At 38.0% G+C, this 25,466-nt stretch overlaps 1 protein-coding gene and 1 long non-coding RNA gene across 6 annotated transcripts; one reads left to right on the top strand and one right to left on the bottom strand.

Moving 5' to 3' along the window:
- The first annotated feature begins 716 nt into the window (after nt 1-716).
- Nucleotides 717-21,826, top strand: LOC127946805 (PHD finger protein 21A-like). Of its 5 annotated transcripts, none has more exons than XM_052543571.1 (17): nt 717-759; nt 5,012-5,114; nt 6,821-6,853; nt 7,056-7,121; nt 9,835-10,002; nt 10,915-11,166; nt 11,524-11,616; nt 13,327-13,614; nt 13,768-13,866; nt 13,950-14,001; nt 14,106-14,185; nt 14,294-14,354; nt 16,318-16,511; nt 17,148-17,303; nt 17,743-17,818; nt 18,243-18,346; nt 19,739-21,826. In XM_052543571.1, exons 2-17 carry the CDS (start codon nt 5,058-5,060, stop codon nt 20,426-20,428), a joined length of 2,469 nt encoding a protein of 822 aa, XP_052399531.1. In that variant the 5' UTR covers nt 717-759; nt 5,012-5,057; the 3' UTR covers nt 20,429-21,826. The 5 variants fall into 5 exon arrangements, with proteins under 5 accessions (XP_052399531.1, XP_052399532.1, XP_052399530.1 ...); XM_052543572.1 differs by having other exon boundaries at nt 10,912-11,166; nt 13,953-14,001; XM_052543570.1 differs by having other exon boundaries at nt 10,912-11,166.
- LOC127946806 (uncharacterized) lies at nt 5,108-25,086 on the bottom strand. Its single transcript, XR_008151175.1, has 3 exons — nt 25,032-25,086; nt 5,570-5,682; nt 5,108-5,411 (listed from the first exon to the last, which is right to left on the bottom strand). It is a non-coding gene; the product is annotated as an uncharacterized LOC127946806 (long non-coding RNA).
- Between the last annotated feature and the right edge of the window lie 380 nt (nt 25,087-25,466).

The following is a 25,466-nucleotide window of genomic DNA, read 5'->3' as shown; positions in this document are numbered from 1 at the left end:
CAGCACCTTTCCCTTATTGTATTACAGTCTGCCGCTTTTTAATGTATGCATAATATAACCATTTATAATACTGTACATTAGAAATAAACATTTATTTGGGTTCGTTTATGGTTATATGAATATATAACCAATATGCTAATAAAAAAACGTATTTTGCTGTCTGTGAGTGTATATCCATGAGTTTGAGTGAGTTAGACTGCCACTTCTCTTGTCCAGATGAGTTTCGCCGAGTTTACATCCGGGTTTTTCCCTAGGCAATGGGAGACGCACTACAGCCGTTCCTTAGGCAAAGTGAAATAAATTCGCCGCACCGTCACAAAAAATAGTCCTCTTACCAAACACGTTTTAAGGAAACTCCACGTTCACTTTTACACGAAGCACGCGTACTTTTACAGTAATCACGATGTTTCTGAATCGTTTGGATGGATGTTCGGAGTATTTGTGCTTTTTGACGGCTACTTTTCCTGCCCCCTTCGTCTCCCTCTTCCTGCGCGGATGAATCGTCGGGTTCTGCGGCTGTGGTGAATGAGATTGAAGAAGAGTTCTTGTTTTGTATCTCAGTTTCTCTCTTTTTTACACACACAAATTAAAATTAAACAAACAAAAAATAAGGTAGTTAACCTAGCTAAATTCACCCCAGAGCACCTCTACAGCCATGTGAGGCATCGGATCGGACCGAGATCTCGGAGTGTTTGTAAATATTTATTTAAATAATTTGTGGGGAGAGAGAGGCACTACTGCTCAAGTGAGTAGAGGAGGGTAAGTGCACCTTGGGATCTTTTTTTTATTATTGCAACTTTTATGCGCCTCGTTTTTAGACTTTACTCGTTCATGGACTCTTCGCCGCTTTTCCAAATCCTAACCCCGTCGCGATCGGGTAGGTAGAGAAGTCAGGATCCCGATGGTTTTGGAGCAAAATATCCGCTTATTTCTAGGAGTTGAGACTGTGGTGTATTTCTAAGTGCAGCGCGTGAACCGAACGTTCCGCGCGTCTTGTTATTTTGTAACATTTTAAACTTCGCTGGATACATTGTTGCCGCAACGGTTGTTTCCAGCTCAGTGGAAACATTGTATCCGATGGCAGCGGGGGGATAAAAGAGGGTAGAACCGAAGATCTTTTGCTCACGCATGGCTTGAATTAGTGGTTGCGGCTCAGTCGAGTCCATCTAACTGTAATTTGTGCTGTTGGCCTGTTAGCTTTAGCAGAGTTAGCCGTAGCACAATATGAAAGCTCCTTGTATCCAGCAGCAGGTTTGTAAAAAGATTCACTCCTATTTTGGTAGTTTTTCAACGCTTTTAGTGTCTTGGCTTGTAGTGAGTGGGTGGTAAAGTGATGCTTTTTAAAGCTATGTGATTTTGTTATTTGTTTAGAAAGTGTTTTTTTTTTAATGTTGCTTCTTTTTTGCTCTTTTTTTTTTTTTTTTTTTTTTTTTGGTTGGAGGAGGCTGAGTTATTGGAGCTGATGTGTTTTAGATTCTTTTAGAGAGTGCAAAAGAAACACAACGCTTTTCCCCTCATATTGTAGTGATTCAAACATGCATTTCCCCACTTTTGTGAATATTTGTGAAAGTATGCTTGCGATAAACACTTTGGGCATCATCTTCCGTGTTTCCCTGAGGTTTATAATAGTGGCCTAATCAAAGTGCTGATGAACTTTTCCTGTCATGTGCACATTCCTGATCAGATGTACTGAACTAAACGCCGGTTTCATATACAGCTCAGGATAATTTGGGGTCAAACTGCACCTTAACTGTCTGTCAGAGTGTTTTGCACACTATTGTAGAGTTGGAACATTTTGTAAAGCCTTTTTTTTAAATCTAGGTGCTTTTCAACAGATTTAAAATCAATGTATTTTAGTTTTCAGCTGATTGTTGATGTTTGTCAAACTTCAGTAACATGTTTACCCTTTTGTTTGTTATTGTTATTGATTAACTTTCTATCTGCTTTGTTTTTCTGCTCATATTTTGCTTTCATTATGTGTATAATATTTTGATATTCGCTTGTTTGAGAGACTTTACAATGCGTTTACACCCTCATCTGAGATGTTGAGCTCTTTTTCTTTAGGTTTTGATTTCCTTATCTAGGTAGTTTCACTTTTTTCACATCTTTTGGGTATTTATGAGTCCATGTACCAGTGTACATAATGGATATATTTCCTTTATGATACTACATTAAAATATACACAGGAGTTTTCTTGTTGATGCAATTCATGAATATCAAGCAGTTATGCAAAACAAAACGTATTGGTTTATGTAACATGACACTGGAAGTATTTCAGTCCTATAACTTGTCCTGTCAGGTGTAGTTGTGATATTGTTACCTCACCCAGGCCTGGATACTATTTATAAAGGACAATAATTCACACAACCCTTATTTCGTATGATATTTTTTAGCCATCTTATATCAGTTTGATTACATTTATTCATTCTCAGCACTCGGATGAATCAGTTGTTAACAGTTGGATTAATTAATTTCCATGATTGTCTGTTGATACATTTATAGGTATTTCTTTTAAATAAAATGTTTCGTTTTTATGTGCCGTTATAATATTTTGTTGTACAGTGTACGCGATTGATTACAGTAATATGTTGTTTCAACTTTTGATGTAATTCATATAGCTGTTTTAATTTAAATACAAAGTACATTATAGATTCAGCAAACTACAGCTAAAAGTTTTATTCTGGGATGTAGATTTGATCTGGGTTGGTTGTACAGTTTTACAAAGAACATTTCAACAGGTCACTAAAAACTTTACAGAGACAAGAAAAGTCCTGTGTTACTGTACTGTTTAGCTTTCCGATGCAAATAAGAACCTTCATGTGAATTGTAAACTTAAATGTAAATGTATATTGTTCAAAAATATTTAATATGCAGGGTTTTAAGACACCTGTTTTAAGATGTTCAAATGCTTTCTAAAAGCCAGTCAGAATCATGCTTCAACATAAATCTCTGTTATTGCATCCGCGATAAAATACTTATAATACAATATAAACACAATTAACTTAGGCTGACTCGAGTGTATGTACGTTCTGTACAGTAATTGGCATGGTCTGCTTTACTTTTCCAATTTGCTCTTGTTGAGCTTGAATGATTGTTAGATATATAGATGTTTTTTTGTCTACGCACATTTCCAACTAAAAGAATACCTTGAGATATAATGTAACGTTGTGTATAATGCCTAATCATAAGCTTTCTCCTTAAACGTCATTAAAATTATATATATATATATATATATATTTTTTTTTATGAGCTTAAATGTGCAAAAGCAATATTTTTGAAAAATTCCCCAATAATTATAATGAGACTTCCTGTAATTTTTACAGAGACTTGGTATATATATATTATTTTTTTTTATTTTTTTTTTGTTGTTGTTGTTTTTTGTTTATTATTATTATTTTGAGGGTGGTATTGTTTACGTATTGTATTGTTTTCTGGTAGTTAGTAGTAGAGGTGCTTAACCACTTAGCCATCGCAGCTTATGGTCTTAAGTGTCAATTTTTCGAAATTGAGATTTATACATCATATGAAGTCTGAATAAATAAGCTTTCCATTGATGTAAGGTTTATTCTAATCTGACAATATTTGGCGAAGATCTAGAATCTGAGGGAGCAAAAATATCAAAATACTGAGAAAATCGACTTTGAAGTTGTCCAACTGAATTCTTAGCAATGCTTTTTACGAATCAGAAATTAAGTTTTGATATATTTATGGAAGGAAATGTACATAATATCTTCATGGAACATGATCTTTACTTAATAGCCTAATGATTTTTGGCATAAAAGAAAAATAGATTATTTTGACCCAGACAATGTTTTTTTTTTTTTTTTTTGGCTATTTCTAAAAATATACCCCAGCTTCTTAAGTTTTGTGCTCCAGGATCACATATTAGTTTTCAAGAATTGTTATAATTTTATATATTACAAATATGGACAGTATGCTTTTAAAATGAAGAAAATGTACATAATCAACTTAGGTTTTCATAATCATTCTTAACATTTGCGGGCACCCGAGCTGACACAGTTCTCTTCTTAAAGTGCAAGTGATCCTAATATTTAGTTTTGTGTGTTATAAAAGATTTTATTTGATCAACGACTGGCAGTGTGACTCATACACTTTGATTTGAGCGGATGCCGTTTCCTGTATATTGAAGGCTGGAGGTCCTGAGATACCCGTCTGCCGTGTGGTCATGACAGATGTCATCGCTGGCGAGTACAGGCTTCGCTTAATATCTCCGAACTCCATTTGGCAGAACTGCACAAAAGACAAATCCGATGCTTGGGTTTCAGAGAAGATATTTTTAGGTCCGCGAAGATGCTGGGAGATGAGCAGGGATGCAGGACTTTTTTGTCGTGGGGTTCATAGACGGGATGAGCAATTAGAAGCCCGCTGAATGCTGCGCTTGCAGTGTTGCCCCTTTTTACACAGACTGTATAAAAGAGAGAGAGGGAATTGGAGTGTCTCTCCCCCGTCTAATAGTGTGTGTGTGTTTCATCTTGTGAAGGGAGTTGGAGAGAGCGCGTGAACACCAGTCTTAGTGCCAGCTGGTAAGTCCTCTAATAGCCTCTGTTATAATTGTCCTCTTGGCACAGGGCCGCACACCAAAATCAATGAGAGTGAATGAATGTCTGTAACACTGCCTCCGTTTCACTCACTGTTACACTAAGCATCAAGGTTGTTTCGATTCATCCGTCGGGCAAACAGTCCTGTCCATCTTCTCGATTGTCAAACTTTTGTCCAAAATACTTTTCTGAACTTAAACAAGAGGTTCTTGCAGTGTGGAGTTGCAGAATGTGAACTGAATAAAGCGTGTCTGTTTACTACCACCTGAGACATCATGAATCACGCCTCGATTTACATTTTTTTCTCTCAAACCCGATTAGATACCGTCTTGTGTTCCCCGTTCGTGGTGGTATTGGATTAAGTCAACCGCCGTGCATCTCGCAAAATAAAGCTTAAATACATAACATAGAAAAAAAAAGTCTGCAAAACCTCTCTTGTTTGATTTCTCTAGACAGGCTGAAAGTTTCCTGGGACTCTCTTTCTGGTGAACTGGATCAATGATGGAATTGCAAACATTACAGGAGGCCCTGAAAGTGGAAATACAAGTCCATCAGGTAGGAGCTCTCGCAAATGGGCCTCAATCAGTAAAATCACGTGGGAAAACTATTCTGAAGTGTCACTGTATTTTCAGTACTTGAGAACTAAAATCATAATGTGATGCCAGAAAGCGTCGCAGTTGCTGTATAAACAGGTTGTTTTAAAGCAGACGTTTTATAGATGATTCGACTGATTTCAGGATCAGGTCTCTAGGTCCTCCATTGCATTTATTGATAAATGAAGATATGTTTCTCTTCTTGTCCCTCGCAGTCAGAGGCAGCGTGTCCCAGCAGGCAGAAAATTAGTCGAGCTGTCTGAGTGGGGTAAGAGAAAGACAAAAAGAGAGAGAGGGAGGGAGGGAGGGAAGGAGAGAAAGGAAGAGGAGGAGAATCAGGGTCATACTGGGCAGATAAAGAGTAAGCCATTACTTCAATTTTAAGAAATCATCTCAAGCAGGTGTTCTTTTACATACTGGAGGGTCTGGTTTTGTCTTCATCTGGCTTGGAATAGTTGACTGGCAGGTGGAAGCGGGATTTCTGCAGCTGAAACGGTTGATTGTGGTCCCGCATGACTCACTGTTGCCTACTGGTGGACAGCAGAAACTTTGAAGAATTTATTATTATTATTAATTTAAAGAAAAGTGTGTCTCTTAGGTTTTGTCATGTGACTGTGTAATTAGAAAGAACTGTAGATGTACCTTGTTAGGAGAAGAAAAAAAAAACTGAGAAAAACTGAATGTCTGGGTAGAAAATTATTGGTGCTGTTTTTTTGTTAAGTTTACTTTAATCCAAAAACACAACGCAGTGCTTCAAAATATGGGTAAAGCACCTATACAGAAAACTCATTATTAACACAATATATTGTGCCTTATTTTTATGGACATTTCATGGGGTGTAGAGTTGCTTGTGGTTGAGAGATTTCAAACTTTTTATCAAATGAATTTCTACATCTTCGGTGAAATGAATGAAATTTTAAAATGAAGTGTTTATTTTAAAATAGTTATATGTATGCGTTTATCAGTTGCTTTTGTCCAAATATATAAAATCTAGGGGGGGGGGGGGGGGGGAAGCATACCAATAAATAATAATGAATTATTAAATGCTTAATTTATTATTTTTACATTATTAAAAATTGTAAAAGTGGCCCAACTACTGTTTCACTACATTTTCTGTCTGGTTTATGAAAATGTGAATAAAACTATTTCTCTTTTATATTGCCTATGTTAGACATTTGTGTTACCTGATGTTATAAATGCTAATTTCAGTTAACAGCAGATGTCCTGAAATATAATTAGGGGAAGAACTAATTTAACATCTCATTTCTTCTTGCTTGCCAACTTTGTGGCACAGCTTACCCCACTCTCCCCTGTCTTTTTCACTTCTTTAATATATCTGTCGCTCAAAGATTGATGTTACCCCAAGTGAATCAACTCATCAACTGAAATGAACAATTTTCATATAAATTACACTTGTTCATTGCAAATGTAAAATGTTTGTTCCAAATGAACACATTAAACCGTTGGTAGCTGGAGGACAGTTACAGAAAGCCGTTGGCAGGCTGCCTGCTGCTCCGTCTGCTATTGTATTGTTTGAATGTGAGGCAGGTGTAATGCGCTGCAGTTCCACGTGTGGCCTGTAGATGGCACACCATGTCTGGAACTCCCTCCAAAACTGACGGCAGAAGAATTAACGGCAAATTCTTGTCTTCTTTTCTGTTGCCATAGAAACTTGTTGCCCAAATGAAGCAGGATCCACAGGTAAATACTCTTTATGACGTTGCTCTTCAGAAATAATCCTCTGGTTTGTTTGAGAGCTTTAAGGTGACTGCCTGAGTCTGAGTATTATATTTTCTATACTAATAAGGCAGCTTGGTGGTGTGTATGATTATTTTATTAAACAAAAGTTCACCAATTTCATGGTTTTTAAAAATAAGTTATTTTTATGCTTTGCTCTTTATAGAACGCCGATCTGAAGAAACAACTTCACGAGCTCCAGGCGAAAATCACAGCTCTGAGTGAGAAACAGGTAAGAGCTTGTGACGTCATTCACTGCTTCGGGTGCTGAAGTCAATGCTTTCAACAGTGAAACACATGAATTAAATACGACAAATATGTGTCAGTGAGCAAAGGTTGATTGTGTCATTTTTGGGGTTGTTTTGGGATGTTGAAACCAGTGCTGTTTTAGTATTGTTTATGTATTTTGTACTAGTTTTTTTATATTTCCATTTTCCATTTCATGTTTGTATTATATTATGTATATAAAAATGCCTACAAATACATGTAAAATGTATGTAATATTTGTATATAATATAAATCACACACACACACATGTAAATGTTTCTTAAATATATAGATGTATGAAAGTGTAAATGTACACACACAGTACACACAAGCTTTTATTTTGGAGGTGATTTAATTGATTTGACAGTCCTACTTTTTAAACATTATTATTTATATTTTTAATCTATTCTCTTTTCAGATTTAGTTTAGTTTGACTGTTTATTTATTTCCAGCTAGTGATTTTAATGCTTCTACTGTTCAAATCCACTTAGTTTTTTTTATCTAATATTTCTATTTTATTTCAGATTTTTTATTTATGTTCCTTCCAAAATGCTTTTAATAGATTAAGTAAAGGATAATAACTCTAGTTGAAGCAGATTTAATTTTTCAAGCAACACCACAAAAACACCAGTGTGTTTTCAGCACATCTCTGTGTCCAGGTCAGTTTGTGTTTAATGAAGCGTTTTTTGATTTGGTCTTATTGGTTTTCTGAAGTGGATGTTGGATCATGTGGGAATTTTAGTTTTTAATGACCGAATGATAGCGGAAACAAGCAAAGACTGATATGTTTAATTGTTTTGTGGTTGAGAAAAGAGCAAGCAGGACAGTCGTCTGTGCATTTAGCAACTACATGCAGCAGTGTACAGTATGTGCATGCGTTTAATTGTGTGTGTTGGGGCATCTCTCGTCTTCTGATGGGAGTTGGAAACAGATTCTCAGAGTGTTTGAGAGATTGCACTTATTCAGTTGCTTCTTGAAAAGTCTGGATTTGTAGCACAGCTGTTTTGGGGCAATGTTTCACTTCCAGTTTGAGAATTGTCCCAGTTTACTGACTCGCAGATCGCTGGCTTAGCTCTGAGCTTTTATCCTGAGAAGCAGAGAAAGAATAGATCACTAGAAGTACAGATGATCTGATTTTTTTTTTCAACTCAAATGTGGAGGGCAAATATTGTATGTGTGTGTAGCCTTGGTCAATCCAGACGAGGATTAGAGCACAAGATGATGAAACTGTCCAGTGAATGCTAATTCAGTTCTCTCACGAAACCTGTCAAGAATCTGTCTAGCTCACCACTCACCATATTATGTGTTAGAATTTAATAAAAATATACATATCCTAACAACATAAATTGCCTTGTAAAACGATTGATTTTAAAGTTTTAATTCAGTCTCAGACTTTTGGAGCCATAATGTATTTTATTTTATTGTTTTAATCAAAATATATTTTTGCTATGCATTTAGTTTATGCTAAAAAAAAAGTTATTATAGCAAACTGAAACTAACGTAATTAAAAGAAATATAAAAATAATAAATAAAATTCAAAAACCTTTTTGTTGCCAAAGGTAAACTACAAAAGCACAAAAAAATAATTAAACCTAAAATGAAAACAGAGAATATAAAAACAAAACGGTCTCAAAATATTAATAAAAAAAATCTACATTATATCTTTAATATTCATTTAAAATAAGTTATTTTATTTATTTATTTATTTATTATGAATTTTTCAAAACAGTGGCGCAATGAAAATAATGTCACTATGCAACAAATGATAATTGTTCTTAAATTCAATCTATATTTGTTTTTTTGTATTCTATTTGAATTTGGAATAAAATATGACCTTCACGTTATCATAATATTCATTTGATTTTTCCATAAAATATTACTTCTGTCTGTGTGTATTGTATCAGGTCGAAAGGTTAATGCTTCCTCAGATTCTTTTTAAATCCAGTCGGCTCCATTCATATGAATTCTGTATAACTCTTTCCGCATCATGAATTTATATTTATGTGATTTTGAGCCTGGATGTGAGGCCCGCAGCTGGCACGGAGGTCTGCTGCGTATGTAAACTTTCTGCTTGTGAGTCTAAAGCTGCTACCATGTGATTGATCACCCGCTTAAAGAGAAAAATAGTTTTGTCAAAATTAATTTTGAGGAAGAGACTTTCATTTGATGTTGTGCTTAGCGCAAGAGCTTTGTTGAGGAATGTGTGTGTGGTTGCACTCTCAGAGGTGCGCTTTGGCTCCAGAGGACTCTGAGGCAGCAGAGTGTGTGAGATGAATTTCAATCACGTTTTTCTCTGCGTGTATGTGTGTGTGTGTGTGTGTGTGTGTGTGTGTAGCGCTCAGTGGGCCTTTTTAAAAGCATTTCCAGTGTTGTTAAGATGGTCTCGTACCTGAAGGGTCTTTTAAGACTGACTGAATAAAAACCATGGCTTAGCTTCACATCCAGAACAAAGAAAACCAGGGAATTTGGTGACTAATGATCTATTATTAGAAACTGCTGCGACCAGATATTAACTCAATATTGAAAAGACAAGATGAGAGGGGAGTTCTTTCCATTTTTATTTCTTGGAAAAAGTGCATATGTGTATGTTCAGAACCATTTGTTTCTCTGTAATCACCATTTCCTCAATGTGACAGCGTATGGATGTATAATTTCCCAGTAATTTCTCGCTTTCTCAGAAAAAAGTGGTGGAGCAGTTGAGGAAGGAGTTGCTGGTGAAACAGGAGCCTGACTTGAAGCTGCAGATGCTCCCAGCGACTACAGACGGTGAAACGGTGCTTCTGACGCCCGCCTGTCCCGCTTCACAGCTAACCACAGGGCCTCCACACAACCAGGGGGCGCCACAGGTACCACTTCACTCCCAAACACCTCACAATTTGTAGACAAAATGTGTAGAAAAGCGTTATACTCCGATGTGATTTGCAGTGGAATGTTTAACACTGTTAAGACATGAATTTGATTCCTCTAGTGTAGCGAAAAATTAGCCAAATAGCTAGTTTATTGAAAAACTATTTCCCAGACTCTTTTGCAGTGCTTTGTTCTAAAAGCACACTCTGTAATTGCAAACACACGAATCTTTGTCCCTGAAATAAGCTTTGCACTTTTGAAAAATGAGGGCAGCGTGTAAAAAACATTTTTTTACATGGCCAATAATGTACGACCTCAAACAGCCTCTCTGTTTTCAATTTCTTTTTGTGTGATGAGGGAAGACCATCTAAAGTGAATGTGATACTATTTAACAAAGTATTCACTATTTTTCATAGTATTTATTAACTGTCGACCTATTAATAGAAATAAAATCCACACAGTGGCATTTGCAAAAAAAATTTTATGTGTGATGTGGCATGTTTCTAAGAGAAACTGAATATTCAATATGAAAAAATCATGGAGTAGGAAGTTCATTTGATTAATATTATTTTGTAGTGCATTTCTAAGATAAACTATTCAACAACAAAAAATAATGTGGTTGGACTATATTTTATCGAGCCAAAGCTGCAATGTGACTTAAATCAGTGGCTCAATAGGTGATTGGTTAACATTCTCTAATAGTACTTGCTCTCTAGCTAATATCAATGGAATGAAAAGTCATTTCAAGTTATTATATTTGATGAAAGGCAAGGACAGACCATTTTTTCTCTCACATGTACTGATAATTTGTACACATTAACAGCAGAAAAATGTAGTGAATAGCACATCTTTTGTGTCTCCTCATCTTCATTCACTGCTTCCCTCAACCAACCTTCCTCCTCGACTAGAAGACTCTCACCGTGACGCCGGTCATAACTGCAAAGACTCTACCTCTCGTGCTGAAAGCTGCCACCTCCACCATGCCTGCTTCCATGGCAACACAACGCCCTACAGTCGCCATGGTCACTGCCATCAGCAACCCCCCGAGACCCGGCGCCAATTCCGACTCCCAGAGCACACCAATCAACCTTCAGGTGGCCAGCAAGCTACCCAATCAGGATACAGATGCGGGCCCACGGATCGTGTCCAAGAATGTTATTGTCGTGAGTGTGAATAGCTGCTAAAAATTCTTCCTCTTCACTTAGTGTTTCCATATAGCTTAAATGTAACAATTTTAAATTGAGGTAGAAATGCCAGTCTGTGTTTTTGCATAACTTGCTGTAGACTAGTCATAGTCAGACCCACTTTGCTTTAATGTGTTTAGAACAGGATGTTTATGTCTCCAGTTAGTATGAAATGACTTCCTTTCTGACGGTAATGGTGTGCTTGGCAGGGGTGTGTGGTGACATACTTCTGTGATGTAACCAAATAGGGGATAGTTTCTTCTAAAAGCAAACGGTTTTGTGAATTTCTTTCATGTCACCTGCTGAGTGCCCAATAAATGGCTGGTTTTGTCACAGGTGCAGGCCACCACCACCTCTGCCCAGCATATCAAAGTTCCCCAGTTTGTCCCTCCTCCTAGATTGACGCCTCGACCCACCTATCAGCCACAGGTGCGTCTCTGTTAGATCTGCCCCCCTCCCCTTCTGTATGTTCCACACTGACTTCACCAGAGAGACACACAACCTAGTTTCGGAGGCCTTGTGTCTATAAAGCCTTTGTTTACAGAGACATTCCGATTCAAGATACTTTTATACTTCTCACCTTGAAAGAGTTTTTAATATGGGAACTAAAATTGCTTGAACAGCGTCACCCAAACTTCAAGATATCACAGTTCCACATCTAGAGACCCAAATTCAGTTTTCTTCCACCAAATTATACTGATGCTCACCTTCTCCTCGCAGCACTGTCTGTTGCTGTGATACTGTCTGCTCACTTTTTTTCTCTTTGCTTTAGGGTGCTTACACACTATATGTTCTGCTCTGTTGATTTCATTTAGGATATTGTGTAAAAAAAAAAAAAAAAAAAAAACCGGGTTTGTGAAATTTGCGCTCAGTCATTCAGCCTAAAGAAAAAGTATAATTTTTATGCTGCACTCTGACTTAGGCATCTGTTGACCAGTGAAAATTCTGTCCACGTTAGTACTGCTCTATTTCAAAGGCCCGCTTCTGTCCATACTATCAAAATGCATTTCTATATGTTTAAAAATGCTCCATCTCAGCTTTATTTAGCGAGTTAGCTCCCTTAGCACTGTGTCTATAGTGGATTGGCTTGAGTCTTCTACACTGAAAGTGTCAAAGCTGCATGACTTGTTCAATAGTTGTATAAACATTTGGGTGAATAACTCAGCAGAGGTCCATTGGTATGAAAACTGGCATATTATTACTGTATGTACATTGCTTATGCCTGGTATAGACACAGTGTTTGAGAGTAAGACTGTGTTGCTGTTTGTTCCTTTGTAATAATGCTTTTGCGTCAGTTGCAGCTTTTAATTTCTGCTTTTGTTTTGTAATTTTGATATTTGCTTTGGCTGAACCTATCATTAACCCCCCCTCCTCACTTATTAACCTCAAAAAGCTACGTAATGCTACAGTGAGCTCCGATGAATCCACCTGAACCCTTCATTTACTTAGTCTCATGTTGTTCCAAACCTGTATGAGTTACATGTGCAACACAAAAGAGAATAGAGAGGATTTTTTTCCAAAAGTCACTGTTTTCAAAAAGTGTATACCACTTTTTTTAGAGAGGTCCAGTGTTGTATTGATGCACTGACTTATTATACAGACAAAATCAGTTGAAACATTCTTCAAAATGTATTATTTTGTGTTCTGCAGAAGAAAATCATACAGGTTTAGAATGACGTAAGTGTGAGTAAATGATGACGACCCAATTCGGGGGTGAACTATGACTTTAAGGCAAGGGTGGAAATATCTGGCCCTCCAAGTCTACTGTTCTGCAGAGCTTAGGTCCAGTCAAGGTTTTTCACTCTTTAGGATTACTAGAAAGTTACAGGCAGGTGAGTTTGATCAGGATTGAAGCTAAACTCTGCAGGAAAGTGGAAACTGAAGCCAGAGTTGCCCACTCTTGCTCCTGGTTTGTTTTGGTGTTCCTATATTAAGCACTGCACACATTTTCATCCACTTTTAAACTAGTCACTGAGAGGTGAACCAGAGCTCAGTGTTGGCATTGCTTATGGCTGAGGTTGCCACTTAACACAAAACAGCATGGATGTTAGGGGCATGGAAACAGAGTGGCTTTCTTGGTCGATTGGTATGGCAAGCCAGGGTCTGCTTGTGACCCAACCCTATTCCACCATTGCACAGGTTCGACCAAAACCCCCCACACCCATCAATGTGCCCATCGCTCCGGCTCCTCCTCCCATGGTGGCAGCTCCTCTAATCCAGCGGCCCCTGATGCTCACCACCAAGCTGACGTCATCTCTTCCTGCCTCTGCCGGGCCCATTCATCAGGTGCACATCGTGAACGGACAACAGTGTGCCACCATTGACAAGACTACGACTGCAGTCACCAGTGGCACCACGCAAGTCACAGGCATTGTCATCAGTCCTGCTCAGACACTTCAGATCAGCAACCTTAACTCAGACTTGAAGGTGTGAGCACCCATTTATATTACCTTGATTGTTTGCTCCAAACATAAGACCTTTTTTTATCTGACAGGAGAAGTTTTAGCTGTTGTTCTTGCTCTAAAAATCAAACATTCACTTGACTTGTGTGCTTTTCTTGTATGTTATTCTCTACATCAGACTGTGAAACCACTGGGGGGACCAGTACATGTGGTCTCAAGTACACCACCATCATCCTCTCCTCCTCCAGCTAAAATCAAACGTGAGGAGAGCCCACAGGTACTGTGCACCTTCACAGAGTTCCATCATGTCTTTTTTTTTTTTTCGAATCCTAAATAATAAATTAAATTTTCTTTCTTCAGAAGCTTGCCTTTATGGTGTCTCTTGGGTTGGTGACATATGACCATCTTGAAGGTAAGTCCCACTGGTGTCAGTGGTGCTCGTGAGGGTTTCCACTGAATTAAAGTAATAAGGATGTTTTGTAACCAGATGTGCATGGGATGTCCTTTTTTCTCCAGAGATTCAGAGCAGAAGACAAGAACGTAAGAGGAGAACAACAGCCAACCCAGTGTACAGTGGAGCAGTGTTTGAACCTGAGGTACAGACAAATGTTCTGTAGTTCTCTCCTCCTCCTGGTCTGATTTTGAGAGCTTTGATTGTACTTCCAACTCAGCTCTAACATTCTGATTTCTCTCATACATCTCAGAGGAAAAAGAGTGCTGTCACTTACTTGAACACTCCACTGCATCAAGGCACCCGGAAGAGAGGTCTGTACCTGCCTGTCTTTAGTTGCTTAAGTTGATGTATAGTAGCCCTGCTGCTTCTATGTACCACCTAACAGACAACTAATAATAGACACCTCTCGGCTTTCTCTTGCAATTCTGCTTTGTGTCTTTGCTAGGGTTTGATCTCTCTGCAGACCTACAGTGTTTAAATACACCTAAAAAGTGGCCTATAGTGGTTGAGGAACTGCTCCCCCTGTTTGTATAGTTTTCAGTGATGGAGAATTTGGCTTGTTTTGGACTTGTTAGCAATTGACTTGAGACACCAAAATCAGAGACTTGTGAACAATTTCAGTAGCCTTAGAGGGAGAAATATATCCTCTTATTGTTGCTTCACCTCAGATTTGAGGTTTGCTATTGATTTCCAGAGCAGTGCTTCAATATAATGAATTTAGCTACAACCTTTTAAAGACTTGACTTGTTCTACACCCTAAAGATTTAAAGGGTTAGTTCATCGAAAAATGAAAATTATGTCATTAATGACTCAACCTCATGTCGTTCCAAACCCGTAAGACCTCCTTTCATCTTTGGAACACAGTTTAAGATATTTTAGAATTAGTCCAAGAGATTTATGTCCCTCCATTGAAAGTGTGTGCACGGTATTCTGTCCATGGTTGGAAAGGTAATAAAAACATCTTCAAAGTAGTCCATGTGACATCAGAGGGTCATTTAAAATTTTTGAACCATCGAAAATACATTTTGGTCTAAAAATAGCAAAAGCTACAACTTTGTTCAGCATTGCCTTCTCTTCTGTGTCTGTTGTGAGCGAGTTCAAAACACTGCAGTTTAGTGATATCCGGTTCGCGAACGAATCACTCGATGTAACCGGATCTTCTTGAACCAGTTCACCAAATTGAACTGAATCGTTTTAAACGGTTCGTGTCTCCAATACGCATTAATCCACAAATGGACTTAAGCTGTTAACATTTTTAACATGGCTGAGACTCCCTCTGAGTTAAAACAAACCAATATCCCGGAGTAATTCATGTACTCAAACAGTACACTGACTGAACGTCCGATTCGAGAACAGAGGAGCTGATGAGACTGCTCATGTGCGATTCAGTGTGAATCGCATGTGTGATTCAGTTTCTTAAGTTTGGCTTTGAACAACTTGACTTGCTCTTCACCCCAAAGTTTTGGGGATTGACTTGAGCTTGGCCTTGAAAGACTTGCTATGAACTCCACCTTGAAGACTTGAGGGTTGACTTGTGGACGGTTGCATAAACTTTTTTTAGACTAAAATATTTTTTCTGCAATTCAGTTGATCTAAAATTATTATCTTAAATTGATCTAATTTGAATCTGAAAAGTAAGACTGAAAGCCACTTGGTTAACCGCTAGTTGGTCAAACTAGTTCTTAAGACACAGCCTTAAAGTGGTGACTGTGTATGCAATTGGCCTTTGGGCTTTTATTCTTGAAAGATCTGACTTGGATTCTACTTATAGACTTGAGCACTGGCTTGAGTTGGTAAAAGTCTGTTGGTTATCTGCTACTTTGATGGCTTTAGATGTTATGTTTATATTGTTTTGCCTGTTTTAGAGTGATGCATTGCTTGTTCATGTAGGAGCCACCTGCAGAGAAATGTATTGAGATTTCAGTTTAGACTTTCTTTGTTCAGCTCTTTTCCACACTTTTTTTCACCCTTTCTATTGCTCATTGCCTTTCAAATTCCCTGCATGCTGCTGTGGTCGTCTGTTGCACTAACTGCTTTTTGTGACCCTCCCTTCCATTTCTCCTTCGCTCTCTTCCTCCTTTCCTTTGTTTCCATGCTAGCCAATGAGGATCCCCTCTCTAAGGTATGTTGCAACCAGAAAATGCCATTATTTTATTTCATCTTTGTGTTTTTTTCTTTCTTTTCCCCTTTTCCTCCTCCTCCATTTTTTCTGTTCCTTTTGGTTTTGTTCTTTTTCGTTTGTTTTTCTTTTCTTGTCTGTCTCATTTCACTCAGGTCGCCCTCCCAAATACAGCACCACCACAACCACCACCATCAGCACAGCGGTGCCGGAGCTGGGCTGCAACCCCCTGCTCTCCCCCACCAGCAGCCTTCCCGTCTCCCCAGCCCCTGGGCGGCCTGACATGGGGGGCTTTCCCCTCTCTCACCACCCTCATTCTGTCCCCCAGCCCAGCCCCAGCTCCGGGGATGTAAGTAGCCACCTGCCAAGTCGGGGTGACCATGTTGTTGAAAGCCCCCACAATTATTATTGTTCTAGTAGAGTTCTCTACATCACAGGCTGCCCTTACCCCCCAAAACCTTTCACTGCATTCATCCTGTACACCTCAAAGTGTACCGGAGCAAGTTAACCCCCGTTAATGTCCTGCATCCACCCTTGAAAGAGAAAGACTGACCTACCAGCACTGTCATTCATGTGTTTATTTGTTGTATTTGTTGAAATGGAGCCAGCAGCCTTACAAAGTGAACAAAGTCTTTCTCTACTTCCCACACAAATATCAGGCCTGAAGTAATTATAGTATAGTATAAAAAAAAAATCTTTAAACCATATCTTAGCATTTAAGCCGAAATACCCATTACTCATAATCACATGGTACATTTTCAATAGTGATTCATTTCCAGGTATCCCAATAATAGTAGAAGTAATAAAACCACTAGTTAAATATCCAGTTCCCTGTCTAAGTGAAGAATCCAGTCACCAGTGTGCCACTAGACAAATACCTCCAATCAGCAGTCAGTGCCTCTCCTTCCCGCCTTTCCCGCTGTCATTTGATTGGTCCGGAACAGAAGGGGGCGGTGGTACTGACACCTGCCGTTCTTCCTGACAGGGAGACATCCATGAGGATTTCTGCACTGTGTGCAGACGCAGTGGACAGTTGCTCATGTGTGACACATGTTCGCGCGTCTACCATCTCGACTGCTTGGACCCACCCCTCAAAAACATTCCCAAAGGCATGTGGATCTGTCCTAAATGTCAAGACCAGGTAAATAATAGCAGCACAATGAGCCCTTGGCTACTCCTTTCCCAGGCCAGTCAGTGATGTCTCCTTTTAACTGGAATTCAGTTCTTTAAAGCACACACGCTTTTATATAATTAGAAATGGAAGACTGACTGAGAGATCAGAACTTCCCTATCCTAGCCAAAAATGTACAAAAAAAAGAGTACATTTTTCTCCCCTTACACAAAATGAGTTTCTTCAGGCATGAAGGCTGTTTCGTCCTTTGTAAGCTCTCACATGGTTCGGTATTGATTGTGCCTTTTTTCCACTCATCATGTAAGTGTAAAACAGCATCAAGCACTCCCATTGAAGTTATGTTGTTCATCATTGTTGCCATATACAATTGATCTCCGTTTCTTTCATGGCTTCCCAGAGGTCAACTGAGCACAGCACTGGTCTGTTATTGAGAGAATTTCTTTTACAGATTCTGAAGAAGGAAGAGGCCATTCCATGGCCAGGAACCCTAGCAATCGTCCATTCCTACATTGCTTACAAAGAAGGTAGAGATTTTCAATTGTAGAATTTTGTTCCCTAATTTTACAGTTTAACTCTTAAAAAAAAAAAGTAAGTTCTTTTATTATTTATGTCACATTTTAGAATAAGGAACACATATTTACTATTAACTGGGAGTTTCCCCTGAACAAACTCCTAATTTGCTGCTTATTAATATAAATACTTAGTAAGGTTGTTGTTAAGTTTAGATATGAGGTGGATTAAGGCATCTATGATACGGTCATCCAGAATAAGTCATTAATATGTGCTTTATATTTACTAATAAACAGCCAAAATGCTAGTAATATACATTTTTATAAGCAACTAATCGATAGCCAAAAATTGGACCTTAAAATAAAGTGTTTACCATTATTTATAACCAAATGCATACATCTATGTTATAGCCCATAGTGTTTTGTCCCTGTCCAACAGCAAAAGAAGAAGAGAAGCAGAAGTTAATGAAATGGAGTGCTGAACTAAAGGTGGAACGAGAGCAACTAGAACAGAGAGTGAAACAGCTCAGCAATTCTATAACAGTGAGTTATTTATTTATTTTTACTATTAGTTGCACTTTTATTAATAAACCATATAAATCATAATAATGTACCTTTAGTTGCCTACATAGCCTTATAAAAGCTCACAAAAAAGGCTTACCACAGTGCACCAGCAAATATAATAATTATACATTTTTATATTCATAATTGTAACATAATTAGCGGAACACAGCAAGTACACTGCATTAATGTTTTAATAATTTGTTGGTACACTAGTGTTTTTGGTTTAAGATATGAAATCGGCGACACTGACTTGTCATCACCAGAGTATGCACCTGTATGCATGTTTCATACGGATAAGATCATCTGAGAATATGTTTTCTATTTGAATAGGTTCATTTAAAAGCTTCTTGTCTGTAATAAGGCAAGAATTCACATAGTTTCGAAGTGACATGTTCAAGTTCACGGAGTCCTAGACGGCAAAAAATGTGCATCCTGTTCGATTTAATTATTTTACAAAAGCACAACTTTTGTTTTTATTCTGAGTGCACACGAATAAAAGTAGAGTCTTTACAGATACGAAAGATGCATTACTCTTATCTGTATAACCAAAAATGAAGACGTATTTGAAGAGCAAATGATCACAGCGTTGCTTCCATCTGTCATGCAGTAGCCCAAGCGCGCTGTTCAGCTTCCAGACTGCAACTTCCAGAACACATGAACAGTGAACCTTTTTCTGGGATAACATTAGATTGAGTTGCCATGTAAAGTTGCTACTACATACATATTTCTGATAAGTCGTATTTGAGGTCAATGAATATTAGGTGAGTTTAGCCTATGTCCTGCCCTATGTAATATATTACCACATAGACCAGCCGTTAACATTTTGTCCGTCACAGACTGCTTGATTTCACCGCTTTGTGTGGAATTTCATTTTCTTATCTGCTGCTAAAAAAAAATGTGGGTCTACCAAGTCTATTTTTGTCGACCATTAGGGGGCAACCCTACAGCCAATACACAAGCCAATATGATGCTATGAGCATTTAAGACATACTGCTGCTGCACACATAGCATATAAAATAACCCACAGCAGATCTATACAGACGGAGCTGGGAAAGGTAGACAGTTTCAGAGGAACTCTGAAAGTGCGCTGCAATGCTCAAGCTAACGCTAATCAGCCATTTAAATGTAAAGCACCAAGCTTATTGGCTGCATATGCAACATGAACCAATCAGGTTCTGACAAGTCGTTTAATTCTAAAAATATCTTAATTTACGTTTAAGGACCCATCAGTCTGTGCCATCTAGGGTTTCACAACCAATCTTGGCATTTCTTCTTTTCTGTTTAATGACTGTTGGTTGTATTCCTAATGTTAGTGTAATTTTTGAACAAGTTGTGTTTGTTATATAATGCTGTATTCCTTTTATTTAACAGAAATGCATGGAGACCAAGAACAGCATACTTGCCCGTCAGAAGGAGATGCAGGCCTCTCTGGACAAGGTAAAACACCTGGTCCACCTCATCCAGAGCTTTAACTTGACTCAGCCCATGGAGACAGACATCCTACAGGATTCTAAACAGGACTGCACAGAGTTAGGGAGCATCAAAGACTCAAAGGAGGCTACACAAGTGTGTGTGCAGGAGAGTCCCACCGAGCCTAGTGTGCAAGCACCAGTCACCGTAGCAGTTCCCGAAGTGAAGGCAGAGCCAGAGGTGGGCGAAATGGCAGAGCCAGCGGCCGCAGTCACACCTGAGGCTGCTTCAGGTGAATCAGGTGTAAGTCTCCCGGAAGTTCCCAAAACCACAGTTGCCGAGGAGATGATAGATACAGCAAAAATGGCGGAGCCTGTGGAATCACCTCAGGCCAGGGATGTAAAGACTAATGGAGGAACGGACTGTGTTTGTACCATCTTGAACCAAGAAGAAGAGAAGTGTGCTGTCGATGATGCAGACTCTGAGAACATCCCTCCCAATGACAGCAGTTGTGTAGAGGATGCTGGAAAGATGGAAGTAGAGCTACAGGAAGATGGAAGTCATGGCGTGAACACCAACAACGGCAAAACCTCAGAACCTTCTCAGCAGGCTTTGCCAGCTCCTCTAAGCAGCATGGATAACCCCAAATAGTTCTCAGTCTCACACTAAACACACTTACATCACCAAAACATTTAAACAGATTTCCTATTGCACCTTGGACTGGTGCACAAAGTTGCCAATCTATACGTATATATATATATATTATACATATATATATATATATATATATTATCTATATCCAAATAAATGTTTCGGGTTTTTTTCTTTCATTTCCCTTTACTTTCTTTTTTTTTTTAATGGTAAAACTGTGTCAACAGTACTTCTACATCCAAGACAAAGTAGTCTTGTTTCTTGTAGACTAATAGAGCCCAATCTTGTGGGTGAAAAGGGTGATTTACGAAAGAGATGTCATGCCAATTATTAGATGAAAAAACAAAAATAGTAGTTTAATAACATTAATAATAATAATTATTATTATAATGATGATGGTGATAAAGATGATGGATGATTGATCAGATCAGACCAGTGTGTGCCTCCAACATGGGGTTTGTTTCATAGGTTGTCTTCTCCTCGAGAGGAAAAAGGCAGGGCAGACGTGTCCAAAGACTGCATGACTAAGCCCACACCCTGTGCATCTCCAGCCAGAGTGGACCGGCAATACCAAAAGCTTCTCTTTCCAAACATGACAAAAAAAATCGACCCATCAGTATTTGCCAGTGACATGGCAGAGGTTTAGATTCCTGTTGTTGGCATGGGTTAGACTAAATCAGGACTGCTTATAGCAACCCCTCCACTCTACATCTTGTCTGCATTTCCCAGTTACCTGTAGAAGTATCCCGTCTCCATGTCATCTCAGGCTAATCAGTGGTAGAGCGCATGGCAAAGCCTCTCAAGATCTTTTGACAAAGGGCTGGAAGAGGAAGCTACACCAGAAATCACATCTTGGTAACTGCAACAAATCATGTGTGATAGATTAGTCTGAAAAATGGTGTTGGTTTTGTGTATTGAATGAGTCTCGTTCTAAAGTTAGTTTGTGTGTACTCAATGCTGTTTGTGGATCCCCCCCCCCCCCCCCCCGCGTTTTTAAGAAAACATATTCAGGTCTTCCTAGTCTTTGATGAATAATAAGTGCTTTTCTGTTTCACGAACCATTCATTTGTTATCAATGGTGTTTAAAATTGGCATGAATTATGCAAGCAGCTTCCTCAATCTCGAGAGATGCACATTGCATAAAGAGTGTCTGTTTTTATTTGAATTCCGAACTGCCAAATGCTTTTTCTTTTTTCTTTTTTTACTGAAAATAATGGAAATATCCTCTTACCGTGTGTTTAGTCAAGAATATATTAGACTATTCCCATCCCTATTTTTCCAAAATCTTTTATTTGTCTTTGAAAAAACAATAATGACTGTCACAATTTGCTGTCTTAAACTTGAGGGTTTGATGTATGAGCCAAATTGAGTAATAAAGAAACTACAGAAAACCCTTCATTTAAAGCACAAGCGTTATTGCAGATAACTTGAGCAATCGCACTAAAAACCTCTAAAGAGACTTTCTGAGCTAAATTTTCAAAAGCGCTTAAATCTTATCCTTTGGTTTTTACGCTCGCCCACATAACATAACATCCTGAAAAAGGAAAACAACAGCCAGTTGCTTACATACAAAGTAGGAAGCATTGTTTATGACAGTCTTATGCTGGGTTTTGCTGGCTTCTATTTGTGCTGCATAGTATCTTAACCTGTCCCACGTAACATCTTAAGTCTTAATTGTCTTAAGAGTAATGCACAGCTGGCACCTTTTGTTACGTTAATGTCAGGCCATTCCAAAAAAGCATATCCCTTTTAGCTTTGTAATGACAGCCACGGCAAGGATTGAACAATTTACGCATATCAAATTCCACATATCTGTTTAGGATATCTCTGATTTCAAAAGGACGATGATTTGCTCATTCTGGCTGTTTAAACATGAGAGATAACCTACCACAATATGGATTCTGTTTTTGGGATGATGTTTACGGTTTTGTTTTGTTTTGTTTTTTTAAATTATGTATTTATCTTGATTAGTCAGGATTTCATGGCTTTAAAACCCAATTTGTAATTCTTAATGGATGGGATCTTGGTTATATCAACAATGTGCTGCAATTTCTCACAATCTACTGTGAAAATGTACAAACTTGTACTAAATACATTCCCATAATGCCCTGTTACCCTTTGAGCCAGGACTGGGTAATAACGGATAAACATTCATATCATTGCAACCATTATTGTGGCATAACATACCGACATGAATTTTAAAGGCCTTGCGGAAGTCACCATTGTCAGTCTAGAGAATATTTAATATTTATTCTACTTTTAATCCTTCCTGTACAGGTGCCCAGAGTGCCTTCAACCTTTTACATACTGAATTTAATTTCATAAACTGGTCATATTTCCCTCTCTCTCTCTAAAACATCACTCAGTTAACTTTGATTGGAAGCACATTTGTTGTAATTTCATTTGGTTAAAGTAAAATGGTTGTAGTGATGTGCTTGTGTTGGTCTAGTCCTGTCTGTATTTACTAAATCTAGTTATCTGCTGTGAAGTTAAAGAGCCCCTTAAGAGTAGGCTATATTTTAAAGAGGCAAGGAGTTGCCTTGAGTTTTTTATACACTCTGAACAAAAGTATATCTTAGTGATTGCACAAAATTGGTCTGTGAAAAGAAAAAAGGAGTTGTTCATTATAATGCGTTTTAAATTAATTAATTGGTTTATCAGAGCACTCTGTGCCAGCAAAATATTAATTGTGTGAAAACTGTGGCGAAAGGAATTTTTTTTTGGATTGACATTCATTGGGGAAAAAAAAAGTTCTGGAAGTTTAGGAAGTCATGGTTTCCTGTCTTTATGCACTTTTTATAGGAATGTCCTAAGTATTACTTTTTTCCCCTCAAAACACTTAAGTGTCTATGCTCATTTTAAGTTCTTCTTTAGTGTGTTATTCAGGACATTTTTTTTTTTTTCGTGTAACACAAAACAGGACTGTTCAGGCCAGTGACTACTACTTAATGTCATACGTAACACTCTGCTCTTAAAAGACTTACACCCTTTCTTATTCGCTTCATTTCCTTCATCTCTCCTTCAGTCACTGAGTTAGCGTACTGAACTTGTACCTGAATCAGGTATTTCGATTTTGGCCTTGACTATTAGCCAGGCTGACCTGATCAAAGAAAACCTGCAATCTGATTGGATAGACTCAACCCCCAAGAACACCAACCTGTCCAATCAGTTAAACAAAAAGCATGCCTTCTTATGCAAATTTTTTATATAATTTTTGTCAGACTTTTTTAATATGCATTTAGTTTCGACATTATTTTGTAAAGATTTTTATGTAAACTCTGTCACTTTCCTTTTTACATGTCTGGCGAAGATGATGCCAAAACAAAACAGTATACATATGTACATCTCTTAAAAACACTTGCAGTGTTTATGTTGTTGTTGTTGTTTTTTATTTAAATTATGAACAATATACACTTTCACAATGGCATCTGTAGAAAATAGAAAATTCATGTACAGTTACAGAAGGGAATTATTTGCTGGCCACATTTCTGGGCTCTTTGAAAGACGGAAATGTGGCGTTTCTGCTGTGTATGAATCTCATGGACCGTTATTTTTCATTCAATTCTGCCTTTGCTAGCACACCATGCTGAATGTTATTGTTATCTTGGGGCGCTGGGATGGGGTGTTGGGGGGGGGGGTACCAGTGGTTGTGAGAAGATATTTGTGGGTGGGGTTTTAGAAGAAAGGGGGGGGGGGGGACTTCTGAAAGCCACGCATTCAAATTCTTAAGTCAGTATACCCAAAGAGACTGCAAACATTTTGCCTTTTTATATGCATTCGAGATACATATCATTCAACTTTTTTTCCCCGTCATGATTGATTTCTTCTCTAGCTTACGGCTCTGACGTGTGGGAAACGCTTTCCGCCAGCTTTCTAAGTTATCTGTATGGCTTTGCAATTTTGGTTTTAGAACTTTTAAAAAGCGAACGTTTGCAGTGTACATTTTATGCATAAAACAAAAAAAAAATTTCAGACCCATTCCAGCTGTTCATCCTGTCACCTTGTTGATCTTAGTGTGTAGATCATCCATATTCATTATGGTACGTTATAATTCCAGTGACAATGAAATCATTGTAGTTTCAATGTAGTTTCTGTTCACTTTTCATACTATTTACTTAGTCATAATTGTGGCCTTCTTGTACTATTGATGCATTTCATTTGTCTTTGTGATTTTTCCTGGTGTTGTGCACTGTCTGTGAGTGAGTGTGTTTGTTTGAGCAAGGGTGGGTGTGTGTGTGTGTGTGTGTGTGAGCGTTACCTCATATACAGTCAGCTGTCTAATTGGAAAACATTTCCGTTTACGCGTGCAAAAAGAGGAAAAAAAAAATCTTCCACTTGATGAAACACAACAGGATACATTGTAGCGACATGAGTTATTTAAAAAAAAAAGTTCACCTGGTGAGCTGATCTTAGTGTAAATGGTTTATTACACAATATGAATATTTGTAAAATTGTTTGTATTTTTTCATAATGATTTTAAAAAGGAGTGTGTTTATTTTTTGACTTTTTTTCTGTTACGGAGCTCTCTCTCTCTCTCTCAATCTGGTATTTTTTTCTCCTTGTTTGTTCGCCTGATATTGTGAGTGAGTCAGTTGGTTCTTACCTCTCCTGTATTGAGCCTGTGATGAGTCCTTTGTATGCAGTGTTTTGAAAATACTGTAGGAAACATGGGAAGAAATTGATATTAGGAGCATTTGATCAATTTGTATTTATTTATTTTATCATTTTGTTAATAAATTGACAAAGAATATTTGCCTCCCGTTTGTCTTGAATTCAACTTGGCTTTATAGGACAACCAGATGACTTGTGAAACTGATTATATGGAAGTGTCATGCTGGAAAAAAGATGAGAAGTGTTGGCGTGAATGTTGACTGTCAGGGGCCTCCAAAGCCTGGGTTTAAGGACCACAATGATGTCCATAAAATGCACAATTGCTGCATGCAACAATTTGCTAATGTAAAAAAAAAAAAAACACCACCGCTTCACAAGATATTGACCGAAAATATAATTTTACTTCTAAATTGAAAATCTGCATTGG

Source organism: Carassius gibelio, chromosome A25, assembly GCF_023724105.1.
Source record: "Carassius gibelio isolate Cgi1373 ecotype wild population from Czech Republic chromosome A25, carGib1.2-hapl.c, whole genome shotgun sequence".
NCBI classification, from domain to species: domain Eukaryota; kingdom Metazoa; phylum Chordata; class Actinopteri; order Cypriniformes; family Cyprinidae; genus Carassius; species Carassius gibelio.
This window is presented reverse-complemented; position numbering and strand designations above follow the sequence as displayed.